Source organism: Rhinatrema bivittatum, chromosome 10 (assembly GCF_901001135.1).
Source record: "Rhinatrema bivittatum chromosome 10, aRhiBiv1.1, whole genome shotgun sequence".
NCBI classification, from domain to species: Eukaryota; Metazoa; Chordata; class Amphibia; order Gymnophiona; family Rhinatrematidae; genus Rhinatrema; species Rhinatrema bivittatum.
In genome coordinates this window covers 82,227,834-82,245,306 of record NC_042624.1, presented here as the reverse complement: position 1 = coordinate 82,245,306, position 17,473 = coordinate 82,227,834, and the positions used below count along the sequence as shown (strand labels likewise).

At 42.4% G+C, this 17,473-nt stretch overlaps 1 protein-coding gene across 1 annotated transcript in view; it reads left to right on the top strand.

Annotated features, from left to right (window-relative positions):
* The window catches only part of PKN2 (protein kinase N2), a 204,475-nt gene that overhangs the window by 102,794 nt on the left and 84,208 nt on the right, over positions 1-17,473 (top strand). Inside the window, exon 3 of the mRNA XM_029617523.1 lies at positions 7,331-7,485. Coding sequence (XP_029473383.1) covers positions 7,331-7,485 — 155 coding nt within the window. The remainder of the gene's footprint in view (positions 1-7,330; positions 7,486-17,473) is intronic.

Below are 17,473 nucleotides of genomic sequence, written 5' to 3'. Positions count from 1 at the left end.
TACCCTTCCCAGTCACCCAGCACCCTTTTCTGCTTCACCCTCATTTTGGTGTTTATATATTTGAGACATTTATCTATATTGTTGACACATTTGCAATAACTCCTTTTCCTATCTGCTCTCACCTAACCCCTAAGCTCTACTTTGTACTATTCCACCCCCACCCTCTTTTCTGTACCTCTTACCTTCAAAACAGATTCTCTTCCGTAACTATTCATCTTAGTATTTTTGGAAGCAACCTTGTAACTAATTTTAATGCTGTGTAAATAGTTTTTTATGCTTATTCTCCTCGTTTATATTTATTCATTACATTGTATGTACTTGTTTTCATGTTACCTGTCAAGCGTCCTGCAAGCATAGTTTCTTGTTTATTGTAAACCGATGTGATATCCCTAATGAAAACCGTTAAATAAAATATCCCTATGAGGGTAGAGCATGAAAGTTTCTATAGTTTGCCGTCCTAGGAAGCCATTAGAAGTTCAAGACTCTACCATTCAGTTTAGCCATGGCATCACCAACCATTACTAAGGTAATGGTAATAGTGGCAGCGTTTTTACACAGAGTATTCTGGTGTACCTGAATTTGAATGACTAAGGCTCTAGAGCCAGATCCTGGCAAGAGCGTTGTAAGACCATGCACAGAATCCTGCAAGTGATGGAAAGATTGGGCTGGGTAATGAATTAGTCTAAAGGTCAATTCAAACTCTCTCTGGCCTGTCAAGGAGCCCGCTTAAATTCAAAGATGGGGAATGGTATTCCTGACATCTGAGAGATTGCCAAGTTACAAGCACAAATTTAAGTATTAAGGGTCACCAAGACACTCAGAGCCTGGTCTTGGCTGCAGGTGCTAGACTCAACAGTATCAGTAATGTGCTGAACAAAGGCCCACATTTGCCCCCTGCAAAAATCCCTACTGTCACAGTGGTCTCCCCAAAGTTAGGACTTTGACCCGTCACTTGCTCGGTCAGAGCAAGTCAGGAGGAGCCTGAAGTGGTGGCTGACCAAAGCCAATATAAGGGGGTGGGGGGGGGATGTCAATCTGGAACCCTCAGAATGGGTTAGAGTCTCAACAGTTGCAAGTCTGATGGTATGGTGAGTGCATTGCGAGAAACAAGTGGTATAGCTGTGGTCTTCTATGGAAGCAGGATGACCAATAAATAGGCTAGAAACCGGAGCTGTAATCCAGTTTCCTGCTGAAAGCAAGTAAGATGGCAGTCTGTCTTGTCTGACACCACCATGGCAGTAGCCTATGCAAAGAGGCAAGAAGGCACAAGGAGTCCCCAAGTAGCAAGAGAAGCTTAGCTGCTAATGCAGTGGGCGCACAAATACCTCAAAGATCTGCCTGTAATTCATATTGCAGGGATGGACAACAGACAGGCAGACAAGTCAGTAGACTTTAGACCAGGGGAGTGAATGGCAGTTGACTAAGGCCTTTCTACGTATTGTTGATAGATCGGGTCATCTGCAATGGGAACCTAATGTTAAGTTTTGGGGCCTTCATACCACCCACGTTTAAACAAGCTCAAACTTGTGTTACCACTGTTACGGGTCTTTTTTAAATCACCAGTCCAATCAACTTTTCTTGTCGTTAGATATTTTTTTCACTTTTTCTTATTATTTTAAAAACTTTTTCATAAAATTGCAAAAGACTATACTTCCCTTTTGCTTAAGCCGATACAGTTCCTGAGTCTGGAGTCCGATGTGAACACGTTTTGCTGAGCCGCTGCCTCAAGGACTTCTCAGGACGACTCGTAAAGTGCTGCTCTGTGAAATCTCTGGATGTGGAAGATTTCTATGTTTGTACTACTCAATAGAGGTCCATTTCATTTCGTAAAGTTGATTGGACCAATTACTTAAAAAAAAGACCCGTAATGGTGGTAACACAAGTTTGAGCTTGTTTAAACGTGGGTGGTATGAAGGTCCCAAAGTTAACTGTATAAAAATTTGTGCATATAAAGTATATGTGTTACTAACAACAACAAAAGACAAAAATTTTATGGCACAACGTGATTTATTTATTTATTTATTTATTTATTTAAGGTTTTTATATACCGGCAATCATGAGCACATATCTTGCTGGTTTACATGAAACGGGAGTGCATTAAATACATCAACTAGAACTGTGGTGATCGAAGGAGCAGTTACAAATAACAAGGGTAGCAGAACTTGGATAAGAAGGAAGAGATAGGAAAGAATAAACGGTTGAACGGTATACAAATAAATTAAATGCTATGTAAAAATGGCATGATTAATGGCTGAGTATTTGATTGTTATACCTTTTGGTCATTGGACAGATCTATACGTTTATACCTTGACCTAATGGTAACCCAGACGAATGACAAGGCAGAAAGATTTTCAGCTGTGTGTAAAATTTAAAAATAAATAAATAAAAGTTCATGGGTATGGGTGCACTGTCACAACCATGGCCATGGGACTTACTGTTTATATGTATTCTCTCCCTGGCCTCTGGTAGGATGGATGCTTCAGTGAATCACGGATTATCCAGAATTGATTATTCTGGTGGGCCTGGATTATGCCAGGTGTCCATGGTATGTGGAGCTGGTCAGGCTGCAGGCAGGGGAGCCACTCTAGGTTCATACAGGGCAGGGGGCTTCTCCACCAGGGTCTTGTATCCCTGGAGGACCCAGTTCCATTCTGTCTTACGGCTTGGCGTTTGAGAGGGCAAATTTAGATGAAGGGTTACTTAGGAGCATTGATTACAGCATTGCTTGAGGAAGGAAAAGATCTACTTCCTTAGCATATTAGAGTGTGGAAAATCTTTAAAGCCCTCCTAACCGTCCCCTCCGTTAAGACTGCAAGACTTACCCAAGTCAGAGATCGAGCACTGTCCCTGGCAGGACCATTACTATGGAACAACATGCCCCTTGAGATAAGGTTACAGAGTAATTACAAACTATTCAAAGGAAGTTTAAAAACCTGGTTTTTTAAACAGGCTTTCTACAAAGCGAATGGAGAATAAGTTGGTAAATAAAACAGGCTGTAGTTCTTCAGCACCCAGCACTTAGTTTTCTATGTGCTTTTTCTTTATTTTAAGACCCACCAATAACTTATTTAATATTATACAGCACACATATGAAAAGGACAAGATTTATGACACTCATTCAAATAGTCTTTTTATTTTGAAAATTGATGTAACTGAAACCTTTTTGGCACTATTATACACTTAGTACCCTGTTCTTTATTGAACATATCCATATGTGCCTTTTTGTAAACCGTTGTGGTGATATATAACTTAACGATGGCATAGAAAAGATTTTAAATAAATAAATAAAAAGGTATTGAGAGGTCATCCATCCTGGAGTTTCTACAAGATGGGCTGGACAAAGTTTTAGCTCTAAATTATGATCCTATCCTGTTATAGAGCCCAGGTAGGAGGATGCTCTGTAGCAGCACACCTGGATATAGTTTGTCCTTCAGGGGAGTAAAACACAGCCTACCTCCAGTTCACCCTTGATCCCAGCACGGGACCTAAATTTGATTCTTAAGGAATTGGTAGCAGCCCAGTGGTTTGAACGGAAGTGTCTCCTTGAAGGATCTCACACTGAAAACCAAGTTTCTTGTGGCCATATGCTTAGCTAGAAGAATATCAAAACTTTAGGCACTGTTCTGCTCAGACCTGTACCTGGTAATTTCAAAAGTGAAAGTTACAATTCGCCAGGTATCAGCTTTTTTGCCTAAGATAATGTCAGGATTCCATTTAAATAAGACTGTTGCCCTGCCTTCCTTTAGGGCATCAAAGTGCATTGGAAAGGAGGAGGACTTATGTTTTTTGAATGTACACAGAGTACTGCTATACTGTCTGAAGGTCACAAATTAATTTTGAAAGGCAGATAGACTTTTCTTGCTACACGGGGATGGCATATAAAGTGTCCATCACCCTCTGGATCAAGGAGAAAAATTGCCTTGAGATATATATTGAAAAGAAGACTAGTCCCAGAGGTTTGAGGACACACTCTACTATGGGGCAAGCCTCATCCTGGGCAGAATACAGGGCAGTATCACCAGAAGATATTTGAAAGTAGCAACCTGAGCAATGTTGTACTCATTCATAAAATATTACAAGCTAGATCTGTAGGTAAAAGGGGCACTGTATAGAGCTAGCATCTTCGAAGTGGCATTGACTGCCTCCCCCCAGAGTAGACACTGGGTATATCCCATGTGTCTAGACTAGTCTAGCTGGGTTTCAAGGAAGGTGAAGGTACTTGCCAGATAATTTCCTTTCCTTGAGTCTTTCCAGACCAGTTCAGAGCCCACCCAAAAGGGAAAAAAAAAGGGAGGGGGGTGCTAGTTGAACGATTGGTACGGGAGAATTAAAAAAACAAAAAACAAAGCGGTATTAAATAAGACACATGTACACAATCTGGAAATCAGCACAGGGAAGGAAGAATGGAAAGCCATGCTATTGTCTTGTCTGTTCTTTTTTTTTTGTTTTTTTTTTTAAAGGAAAGAGGCTAAAAATTGGTTCTTAAAAGATTTCCAGGGAAATAGTCATGAACTTGGCAAAAGTCTACTGAAGGCTTTACCTAAGGCACCAGACTATATAGATCAGGAGTGGTCAAATCCAGTCCTCAAGAGCCACAAACAGGACAGGTTTTCAGGATATCCTAAATTAATATGTAAGAGAGATTTGCACAGAATAGACAAAAAGTATGCATATCTATCTAATGCATATTCATTGTAGATATCCTGAAAACCTGTCCTGTTTGTGGCTCTCATGGAGTGGAGTTGGCCACCAGATGAAGGAATCAATTCAAAGATTTGTTCTCTGCCTTCATCTGCTGGTGGGAGGAACATAACCCATATGTCTGGACTGGTCTGGCAGGACTGGAGAAAAGGAAATTATCTGATAAGTCCCAAATTTCACCATAAGCAATAATGCATCATTATAATCAATATAGCATAGACAATAAGCAAACAATAGGCAGAGTATGACATTAAAAGATCATTACAATATAATGAAATGATTGATATACTCTTTCTCTCCTTTTCCATTGAGCAGGTTTTGGGGGCAGAGTCGAGAGAGAAAACTGTATTATGTTTTATGGCTGGAGTTGGGTATGGTGTGTGTGGTTGGTCCATCAGCCATATCGCCCATTAAAAGCCAGGCTTTTATCTGCTTTCTGAAATGCATACTGAGTTAGGCATTAGCTCTTCTGGGAGGGAGTTCCAGAGGGTGAAGTTTGCTCTCATAATGACCCTTTGACAACTTATTTTTATTTATTTATTTATCGAGTTTTATATACCGTCGTCCGGTTTCGTCATCACAATGGTTTACAAAGTTTCGATGTTTAACAGAGTTTCCAAAAGGTTCTTGTGATTGTTAACATAGATATTGTTGGTTTTATAAACATAGTTTATATGTCAAGCTATACAGGTTTCGATTATGTGTTATATTACTTTCTTGCATTGGTTCCACATGTTTGCATAGGATCATTAGGAGGGACGTGGTGTTTTAGAGTCATTGGGTGAGTTTGTAGGCTTTGGTAAACATCCAGGTTTTTAGATCTCTTTTGAAGGTTTTTAAGTTTTGTTGTGTTCTGAGTTCGATTGGGAGGGTGTTCCACAGTTTAGGGCTTCCTAGTGAAATTGCTCTCTTGAGTTGAGGTGAGTTGTTTGGAACGAGCAGGTGGAATTTTTAATAGACCTTTATTAGCTGATCTGAGGTTTCTGTTTGGAGAGTGCCATTTTATGGATGTGCTTAGCCAGTTTGTTTTTCATATATTATTTTGTGTAGTATGGATAGTGTTTTGTATTCTATCCTAAATTTTATTGGGAGCCAGTGTAGTGATATAAGTGTAGGAGTAACATGATCATGTTTTTTAGTTCTAGTGAGTATTCTAGCGGCTGTATTTTGGAGGATTTGTAGTGGTCGGATGGTTTGAGAGGTAAGTTGAATAGCAGGGAGTTACAGTAGTCCAGGTTGGAGAAGATGAGTAGTTGAAGGATTGTTCTGAAGTCGTTGGGGGAGAGGAAAGGTTTTAAATGACGTAGGGTTAGGAGTTTGTGATATATCTGTCTTTGATTTTAGTTGTGATGTGGTTCTTGAAGGAAAGTTCCTTGTCAATTATGACTCCAAGGTTGTGGGCATGATTGACAGGTGAGAATGCCGCTTTTTGCCATTTTTTTTTCTTTGGGTGCCAGCATAATTAGGGAAGCTTCTTGAGAGGATTTTGATGGGGTATCATTATCCTTATGTTTGTTTATTACCTACCATACCATAAAAATTATACCCAAAGCAGTTTGCACCAATAAAATACTCTGTTAGCAATAATTGCCTCTCGTTCAGGTAATGTGGACCATTTCCTCTGATGGCCTTGAAGATTAGGGTCAGCATTTTAAATTTTGCCTTGTAGCATATTGGTAGCCAGTGTAGTTTTTTTGTAGGATGGTAGTGATGTAGGCCAGCAGCTTGGATCCCTCTAATAGTTGTGCTGCATGATTCTAGATCAGTTGAGACTGGTGTAAATTTTGTAACATTACAGTAATCCATTCCCATAGTGATGGGATGTGATATGATGTAGGGTACTATAGCCAGGCTCACCTTCAGTAAACAAGTAGAGTTTAAAAAGTTGCCCCTAAAATCTGCCTGTGCCAGCCAAGATAGCATGACAGAGTGATCCACAATGTCAAATGCTGCCAAAAAGTCCAAAAGTGCCATTACTGAATTAAATCCCATGTCTCGATTTAAGATCCTGTAACATATCCTAGTCTGAACCTAGATTGACACAGATCAAACCAATGTATTTCTTCCAGCCAGTTGTTGAGTTGGGTGCATACCTCCTGTTCTCCCAGTTTCCACATAAAACAGAATGTTAAATTCTGGGTAGTAATTTTCTGGCTTATCCTGGTCAAAAATGGTCTTATTTAAAAATAAGGGTCGCATATAGCTCTTTTAGTGTTGGTGATAGCAGCCCATTTGAGAGAGTAGAATTCACAATTTTGCAGCCCATTCAGTGAGGCCCTTGCTTGCTAGTTTTGATGGGCATGGATCAAGGAAACAGGAGGTCTGTTGCAACCCATCCAAAATTTTTACCAAACCCTCTTGTTACTGGGTTAAATATATAAATTTTTTGGAAAAAAAAATAATTTTTTCATCTGTTTCTCTACTATTCATCTTGGCTATGGGTTTCAAGAATATAGTATCAGGTAACTCTCTTGCATTCAGTACTAATGTTTCACAAGAGTCTGTGCTTTTAGCTCTTAGCAATTTTTTTTTCTCCTAGAATTTTGTGTGTGTATTAAACTGTGCTTCATGACTCTTTGGGTGAGCAAAAATGTGTGGCCATTTCTCTTATTTACATTTTATTTTACAGATTGTCCTAGAACACCAGATACTCCAAATAGTGACTCTGGTTCTTCTGCAAGCAATAGCAGGTTGATAGTATTAAAGAAACAGTTGGACATAGAACTGAAAGTGAAGCAGGGAGCAGAAAACATGATACAAATGTATTCAAATGGATCATCAAAGGTAAGAATTTATGTACAAGTACACCAAAGTATCTGATCTTGTAATTGCTTAAGGGACTTATTTTGTGTTTTGAGGTTATAAGATATGTCATGCTGAATCAAACCAAAGGTCCACTGAGCTGAGTATTCTGTCTCCAGCAATGGCCAATCTGCAGATCCCAAAGAGTAGATCAATTCTTTGTTTTTCACCCTAAGGGATAAGTGATGGTTTTCCCAAGCAGGAGCAACTCAAAGCAATCTGCTGTCTGAAGCAAGGCATGAGATGGCATGCCTTTCCCTCTTCCCTACCACCCAAGGGAAGGCATAGGTCAAATTATCAAGAGGGCTAAGAAGGGGTGGGTCACCTTGTAGTCTGTCCCTCTCAGTGATCCTAAATGCTGCAGAATAGGGAAAGCAGGGTTCAGAGTTCCCAGAGGAGTGGCAAATAGGTCGATACAGTTATGCCGTGTTAGAGTGCGGCAGTGCAGGGCGCACCCTCGTTCCCCGCACGCACAGTTCTCTTCACATATCGCTCGATACTCTATTCAAATTGCTTGCAAATGCAAGCCGCGTCTACGAAGCATTAGGCCTGCGCAACCCATTTTACTGTATAGGCGCTTAATACAGCGCCTATACAGTATCCTGGGTGCGCTGGTACCTGTCATTTCAAATGTCATTTCAACTGACATTTGAAATGACAGGTACCAGGAAGTGGATGGTTTCCCCCCTCCCGAAGCAAGGCGAGAGGGGGGAAACCATCAAAACTAAAACAAAACTCACAACCAAAACTAAAAAAAAAAAATATATATATATATATGCGCCTACCGCCGCCGCCTCGATGACTGCACGCCCGCCCGTCCGTGTGGAGATGGGGGATTCGGAAAGTGACCTCTAGGTATTTATATATATATATATATATAACAACTTTAGCATTTTATGAGAACTGTAATTTTTGTAAGCCACTGTCAGCTCCCATACGGAACATGCAGGATGAAATAATTTTTTTAAGCAAATAACTAATGCAATCGGAGTTCCGTGCAGCATCGTTCATGCAAAAAAGAAGGGCTGAATGCAGTTTGAAAGCGGGTTAGTATATATGGAGGTTGTCCATGGTGCAGGACTAACACCAGGTAGAGGGTAGGCGGTAAACTAACAGGTTAAGGACGCGGCAAAATAGCGGGTTACAAAGGAGATAATCGGAGCGCGTGTCACAGTATCGGAGGGAATAGCTAATTCCTTCATTAAATAGCTAATTCGTTCATTTACATATGATATACATGCTGGGTGCGGAAAGGGTTATGCGTCTGTTTCAAGAAGCACTAAGGACGCGTGAAACTGGAGACTGTATCGCAGGATCGCTTTACGCGTCCCAATTGTGCGCTCACAGCAAGTTGCAGACGGGGAATCTCCAACCGCACTTTACAGTATAGACCTGAGTGTTAGTGATGATATTTCCAGGAAGCTGTCATCCCTTCCTTACTCAGGAACCCTAAAAACCTGCCTCCCACTTTTCCTCAGTATTTGCCCCTGGAGAATTGGGAGAAGGGTGAATGGTTTGGGGGGGCTGTGTGTGGTGAAGTTTACAGCCTTGCACCTGCCCCAGTCCTCACCACACACAATCTTAAAATTATGCATTTATAATAAATTTTCTATATGAGAGGACATTCAAAGTATAATTTTCTGAGGTAAAAAATATCACAGCATATATATAATTTTTAAATGCACTGCTGTGGAGCCAACAAGAAATGCCTGCAAAAAAGACATTTGGAACCCATATGGTATTAGGCCTATTGTAAAGTATGTGTAGGCTTAGCCTTCTAAAAGCCATGCGTTACTGAATTACAGTTAAGTAAATCTTCCATACCAAAACAGCACTATCTGCCAACATGGAAAGAGCAACAACCCTACGTATAAAAAGGCAATACTGTAAATATTGCACCAGGTCCGAAAACACCAACACACCAATTCAGAAAACAGAACAAACTAAGCTGCTATAGATATCCTGAGGGAGTATTGAGAGGAGGAGGAGATTTTGTTGACAGCTGAAGCGGGCTGGTAAATATTACTAGCTGGGCAATATTGGAACTTAAAAGTTTGGGGAGAGGTGAAATTGTGGAGTAAACTAATTTCAGTGTGGGCGTGCCTTGACTGAAAGCCAGAAAAATTAATTTCTTTTATTGTGTGTGTGCATAATTAAAATATATATAGAGAGAGATATTTCTTTGAGAACAAGCAGAATAGTAGTCCTGACACATGGATGACATCATCAGATGGACCCCCAACATAGAAAACCTATGTCAGTTTCTAGAACTTTGACTTGCCACACTGAGCATGTCCAACATGTCTTGTACCACATGTCCACGCGGGGTCACTTTTCAGTCTTTTTTTCCCCCGGAGCTGTAGCATCACGTTTGGTGAGCCTTGTTGGGTTTTTTATGGCCTTTCTAGCCCATCTTTGGAAAACTTTCCTTCTTTGCTAGTTCGTGTTTTTTCTTCACGATAGCCACCTGCGTTCACCGGGTCCCTCTCTGTCCTCCCCAGTGTTCTAGTTAGCAGTTTTTGACAATTATTGGCAAACTTCCTTTCGCAGTTGATTCCCTGTGGCATTAGTGCTTCGGTGCCTGACAGCCATTGACACCAGTTGCCATTGGGTTTAATCTTACCTCCCTTTTCTTTCATCCTGTCATGACCGAGTACGGTTTTAAGCAATGCCCTTGGTGCCCGAGGACCATGTCTCCTGTTGGTGAGAATTTGTAGGTGTGCACCTGGTGTAAAGAGCTCCTGCTCTCAGAGTCTGATCTCTGGAGGTTAAAGTGGCAGACAGAGAGGTTTAAAGGTGAGACCTTCAGGGACATAGTAGCCAAGACCCAACTCCAGTCCGGCAGATCTGGTGCTGCCTTGGAGGAGGAAAGTCACCTGTTTGGAGAGGATCACCCTGGTGTAGCAGTAAGTTATCCTGTAGCAAGGGTGTGCTCTCCATTTGATTGTCCTCTTGCACCAAGGACGAAAATCCCGGGGGAAAGGTGAAGGTCAGCCATCATAGCTGGTTCCTGAGTTATTAGGAAAGTAAATAGCTGGGTGGCTGTTAGATGTGAGGATTGCCTGGTAACTTGCTGTCTGCTGTGAAAGTAATGGACTTCACATTCACCTAGATAAGATTTTAGACAGTGTTGGGGATGGAGCTAGCTATTGTGGTACATGTAGGCACCAATTATGAGGAAGCTGTGCGAGGAAGTTTCTGAAAGCCAAATTTAGGCTTTTAGATAGAAAGATGAAATACAGAACCTACAGGGTATCGTTCTCTAAAATGCTCCCTGTTCCACAGTCTGGTCCCCAGAAGCAGGCAAAGCACTGGATTCTCAATGCATGGATCAGACTATGGCGCAGAGAAGAAGATTTCAGTTTTGTAAGGAACTTGCCAACCTTTTGGGGAAGGGGGGAGTCTTTTCCAAAAAGACAGGCTCCACCTTAATCAGATTGGAACCAGGCTGCTTGCGTTGAATAGGGCAGTTTTTAAACTAGAACAAAGGGGAAAGCAGACAGTTCCTCAGCAGCACATGGTTCAGAGGGAGGTATCTTATATTTATTTATTTAAAAGTGTTTATATACTGCTTTTACAAACATAATTTAATCAAAACGGTTAACAATAGCAAAATTAAAACAAAATAGTGGTAAGAAAACCAAGAAAATAAAATGACAAAAAACTAGCAATTAAAAAGAATAATAAAAAATTAATACATTTAGTATAAAATTCAAGTCAATTGCCAAGAAGCCGCAAAAAATACTAATAATTCTAGGGAGAGAGGAAGGGGGAAAAGTAGGGGGGGGGAAAGGCGGGCAAAAAAGGGGAGAGTCTATAAAAGGATAGAAACAATGAGAGGTTATGAATGTTCTGTTATCTGTATTTTAAATGCAATTTGGAATAGATATGTTTTTAAAGTTTTCTTAAATTGGAGTCTGTTGGATATTTGACGAAGAAAGTTGGGTAGTGAATTCCGCAGGGATGGACCAGCGACTGAGAGTGCTCTTTTTCTAGTGATATCTAGTCTAACTAGGTGAATTGATGGAATATCTAGAAAGTTCTTTGACAGGGATCTTAAATGTCTCGCCGGTTTGTAGATACATAGAGTGGAACATAACCAGGTGGATGAGAGACATTATGTATAAGTGAATGAATTATCAGGATTTTATATTGAGTTCTGAATTTGATTTGAAGTCAGTGAAGTGACTGAAGGATTGGAGTTATGTGATTTCTGACAGTGCCTGTAAGAATGCCAGCAGCGGCATTCTGTACCAGTTACAGCAGATGAATAGTGGAATCAGGCAGACCCAGATAGAGCATTGCAGTAGTCAAGACCCGAGAACACCAGAGATTGAAGGACAGTTCGAAAGTCTTGTTGAAACAGTAAAGGATGAAGACTTTTTAATAAAGCTTATAAAAGGATCTTTTTGTGATAACTGAAATATGTTGGGTCATTGACAAATCAGAATTGATTACAATTCCCAGGTTGGTGACGTATTTTGCAATAGGAACTGATATTCCGTTTAATGAGGTGGGGTGGGGGACCAATCGTAGAGCTAGAAATAGATGTAAAATGAACCAGTTCTGTTTTTGATGCATTTAGTTTTAAATGGTTGTGTGAAAGCCAAGTGTTAATAGTATTAATGTAGAGTGATACCAAGGATAAAGTTGAAGACCAGGAGTTATTGTATAGAACTAAAAACTGAATATCGTTTATTTTAAATTGATATCGTATATTTTAAATTGAAGATTTAGCGAGGAAAGTATCTGACAGAGTGGAAGCAAATAAATGTTAATCAGCATAGGAGATAAAGACGAGCCTTGAGGAACTCAGGATGAAATAGTTTATTGATCTGAAGAATGATTGCCAATATTAATTTGCTGTGTGTGGCCAGAAAGAAAGTAAACCATTGTAGAACTATTCCAGAAATGCCTATGGATTGTAGACCTGTTATAAGAACATGATCTAAGGCAGGGGTCAGGAACCTTTTTGGCTGAGAGAGCCATAAACGCCACATATTTTAAAATGTAATTCCATGAGAGCCATACAATATGTTTAAAACTAAATACAAGTAAATGTGTGCATTTTATGTAAGATCCCACTTTTAATGTACAATAAGTCTCTGAAAATATTACACCAGGCCTTAAGACACCAATACATCTCCTATTAGGAAAACGGACCAAGTCAGGCTGCTATAGAGTCCTACACAGAAACAACACGCCAGCAGAAAACCTCACCTGAATCACGTGCTGTCCCTCACCTAACATAGAATAAAGAGACCAAAACGCATAACAAGAAGCATGCAGAAAAAACTGAATTGGAAACTGCAACAAGCCAGAGTCTCTGTATGCAGTGTAACAAAGGAAAAAAGAAACATCACCCATCCTTATAAAACAAATCAAGAAATATAAAATCATCAGCAGTAAAACTGTACTAACAAAAAGAACATATTTCGAAACAGCTGATGAGAGGAATATCCAATAATTAAAACTCATATAAAACATTTCCAGATACCAACAAAATATTTCAAAATAGCAGACACAAAGATCCAGTAATGAAAAATAATAAGGATACAAAAATTTTTTTGCTCTGCATACCTGGGAACGTTTGATATCCAGGTGTCCTGAGATTGTTCTGAATTAGCAGGAGGTGGGGTGGTTTGCTTGGAACTTTCTCCTCTCTGTCACATACCAGCGCTCTCTCTCACACTGGCTCTCAATGACACACCTATACACACATGCTCTCAGTACTCACATATACACATGTTTTTTCTCACTCACTTATATAGGCTCTTAATTACACATTTACACACATGCTGTCTATCTTTTCACGCTTACACACACACACAGGCTTTCAATCACAAATACATGCTGTCTTTTTCTCTCACACACAGACTCTCATTCACATGCTTACAAACATGTCCTCTCTTTCTCTCATTTACACACAGGCTCTCAATCACATACTCACATGCTCCCTCACCTAAATCAGCTCTCAATCACATACAGACACACATGGTCTCTCTCTCTCATTTAAACACAGGCTCTCAATCACATACTCACATGCTCCATCACCTAAACCAGCTGTCAATCAGACACAGACACACATGATCTCTCTCTTACTTATACACACAGGCTCTTAATCATACATACACATGATTTCTCTCACACACAAAGGATCTCAATCATACACACATACTCTTTCACACAAACAGGTTTTCAATCACAAACTTACACATACAGGTTCCCAATGGTAAACTTACATTCATGCTCTCTCTCTCACAGGCAGGCTCTCAATCACAGACATACTCTCTTTCACATACACAGGCTCTCAATCATTCACATACATGCAATCTCACTCACACACACAGGATCTCAAACACACACGCTTGCTCGCTCATTCACTCTCTCTCTCCCCACCCCCACCCCAGGAACTCGCGGCAGCAGCAGCCTCCTCCCAACACTAACCTCCTTCATTTTCAGCCTTCGCGGAGGCGGAGTCCCATCGGCCGCGGTTGAAACTCTTCATTTTCCTCCGAGCCGCGCTGCAGTCTTCTTCCCACAAGCGTGGCCTCTTCTTCTCGCGCAGGCACCCGATGCTCACCACTTCCTCTTCCGGGCCGCGGGAAGAAGAGAGCACGCCGGTGCTGAGCGGCACCGGCGTGCTCTCTTCTTCCCGCGGCCCGGAAGAGGAAGTGGTGAGCATCGGGTGCCTGCGCGGGAAGACTCCCACGCAGGCACCCGATGACTCCAGCGCTGGCACCCGGCTGACTCCAGTCGTGCCGCTGCCGGCATGCTCTCTCCTCCTCCTCCCCCCCCCCCCCCCCGCGGCCCGGAAGAGGAAGTGGAGAGCATCGGGTGCCTGCGCGGGAAGAAGAGACCACACTAGCGTGGTCTCTTCTTCCGCGCAGGCACCCGATGCTCACCACTTCCTCTTCCGGGCCGCGGGGGGGGGGGGAGGAGGAGAAGAGAGCACGCCGGTGCCGCTGACTCCAGCTGTCCCGCCGCGTTCCGCCCGGGCTGACAGCATTTTAAGCCCGGGCGGCGGAGGACCGGGGAGCAGCTGGGTCAGCGGGGAACCGCGAAGTGTGGCGACACTTGTCTGCGAGCCAGATGCAGCCCTCAAAAGAGCCATATCTGGCTCGCGAGCCATGGGTTCCTGACCCCTGATCTAAGGTGTCAAAAGCCGCGGAGATGTCTAAAAAGACAATAATGAAGTCTATGTTTAAATCAAAACCTCAGAAAAGAATATCAAAGGAAGCGAGCAACAGTCTCTGTGGAGTGTCCTTTTCGGAAGCAGTGTTGATTTGTGTGTAGAATGTCATGTTCTGCTAAAAAGTTAAATAGTTGTTGTAGTGTTACTGATTGAATCAGTTTGGCTAATGATGTTAGAGATGCTATGGGTCTAAGATTGCTAAGATCCTTAGGATCTTTAGATATATTTTTTGTTATTGGGAGAATATCTTCTAAGGACACTAATGAAACAGGGCATCCCAACGAAGAAGTTCCAATAAAAGCAAAAGTCCTTGTGCCTATAAATAAAGAACCACCTGAATTAAAATATTCCAAATTATCACAGTCAGCTGATAAGCAGGTTAATACCAACAATAAACATACTTTCCTAGCGTTTAGCCAGAATGGACTCGGGACCAATGGATATTGTGCTCGTCTGCTAGCAGATGGGAGACAGAGTCAGATTTCAAAGCTGACGTCACTCTAGATATACCCCTGCAGTAACCTCAGCTCTTCAGTATCTCTGTCTCCTAGCAGATGCGGACACTATCCCACACACTAGAATAGTGTTAAGAATTACAGCAAAGAAGAAACAAGATTTACCTTAAGGAAGATCGAGCCCCGCTCTCCTGAGGTGATACCTAAGGGTCCCTCCCCCAGTCGAGAATTCCTGAGGTGATCTTATATCCCTCAGAGGTGTGCCTTGGTCCGGCAGCCGGTTCCCGGTGTGGACTTAGACCCCAGTGTGGCTGAAAGGCAGCGGATGCAGAAACGAGCGCGGCGGTGAAGGTAATTCCCTCTCTCCTCGCAGCTGGAGACCGTCCGGCACAAGATTGGTAAGCACTGAGACCAGGTAAGGAAAAATCTTTAAAGTCAGGTATCCAGTCTCCAGAGCTCGGATTGCTGTGCAGAATCCATCCCTGGCTAGGTTAGAAGGGAGCACCGATCAGGTTGAGCAGCCTTGCTTGGGCTAGGCCCCGATCCGGTGCAAGGGTCCACACACATGGAGACCCTCCAGGAGGGGGGGGGGGGGGCGCCATTTTACGCGTGGGGGTCGTCTGCACCATATTCCCTTTGAGAAGGGATAGTATCCTGTTATACTGTCCATCAAGCTAGGGCGAGATGACATAGTTGAAATCTCAACTTTGAGAGACTTTCCTCACTCCAAATAATGTCAAATCTTCACAGAGGTGTACTGTGCTGTTCATATGTCTCACTCTGCATTTAAAACTGGCCCCTAAACCACCACCAACACCACACATGGAGCTATTAGCCAGCCCTCCTATAGAAATATAAATTTCTCCTCCACTCCTCTCTCCCCAAGCCCAGAAATGCCCGAAAAACAATTTGCAATCTTTATCGCAAATTGCGTCATGGCCATTTCGGGCATATCGCACAGCTTAGCACCAGGAACAAAGGTCTAGTTATTTCCGGCGTTAAAACCATGTAATAGCATGCGTTTATGCTATCGCACAGCGAGATATTGCCCCTCATTTTAATTAATCCCGCCCCACCCCTGCAAAAAATTTGCATTCTCGCTGTGTGGTAACCCAGTTATCACATGCGTTATGGCAATGCATTGGGGTGGAGGAGTAGCCTAGTGGTTAGGGCAGTGGGCTATGAACTAGGAGACCGGGGTTCAAGTCCTGCTATCGCTCCTTGTGACCTTGGGCAAGTCACTTTACCACTCCATTGCAAACTTAGATTGTAAGCCTTCTGGGGATAGGGAAATACCGTGTGAATTAATAAATGGAAGGGGAATGTAATCCACTTTGAAGCACTGAAAAGTATGAAAAGCGGAATATAAATATAAATAAATAAAAACATTTAACGCCATAACGCATTTTGATGAATGACCCTATATATAAATTTATACCAGAGGCAGTAGAGGGTGAAGTGACATGCCCAAGGTTGCAAGGAACAGCAGCAGGATTTGAACTCTGACTTCCCAGGTTTGTAGTTCGCTGCTCTAACCACTAGGTTGCTACTCCATGGACAATGAATTGCTAAGAGAAATAAGGGAAGCTAACCAATTTGGAAATGCAGTAATGGGAAATTTTAGTTATCCCAGTATTGACTGGATAAAAATAACATCACCCATTTCTGTGTAGCCCTTGGGGGGCCTGCTACAGCTAAAGCCCCCTCTGCATCCTCCTGTTGTGTCCTGGGACCTCAGTGTTGTAGTAGCGTGGCTCGTGCAGTCTTCTTTCAAGCCTATACGCTCCTGCAAGCTTAAACATCTCACCTGGTTGCAGTCACCTCTGCTCGCAAAGTCCGTGAACTTCAGGCTTTGGTGACACATCTGCCCTATACAAAGTTCTTTCATGACCGGGTGGTTTTACACACTCACCCTAAGTTCCTGCCTAAGGTGGTGACTGATTTCCATCTCAGTCCATCATTTTGCCCACCTTTTTTCCGAGGCCCCATTCCCGCCAGGGTGAATGGACTCTGCACAGCCTGGACTGCAGACATGCTCTTGCCTTTTATCTTGAGTGCATGGCAGTCCTCGCAGCTCTTTGTCTCCTTTGATAAAAACAGACTCTGCGTTGCAGTGGGTATGCAGACCCTTTCCAACTGGCTGGCAGACTGTATATCCTTCTGCTACGAGCAGGCGGGCCTTCTGCTTGGAGGCCATGTCAGGACGCACTTGGTTCGGGCCATGGCAGCGTCAGTGGTACACTTTCGTGCGGTCCCCATCACTGAGGTCTGCAAGGCTGCAACGTGGAGCTCCCTGCACACGTTTACCACCCACTACTGT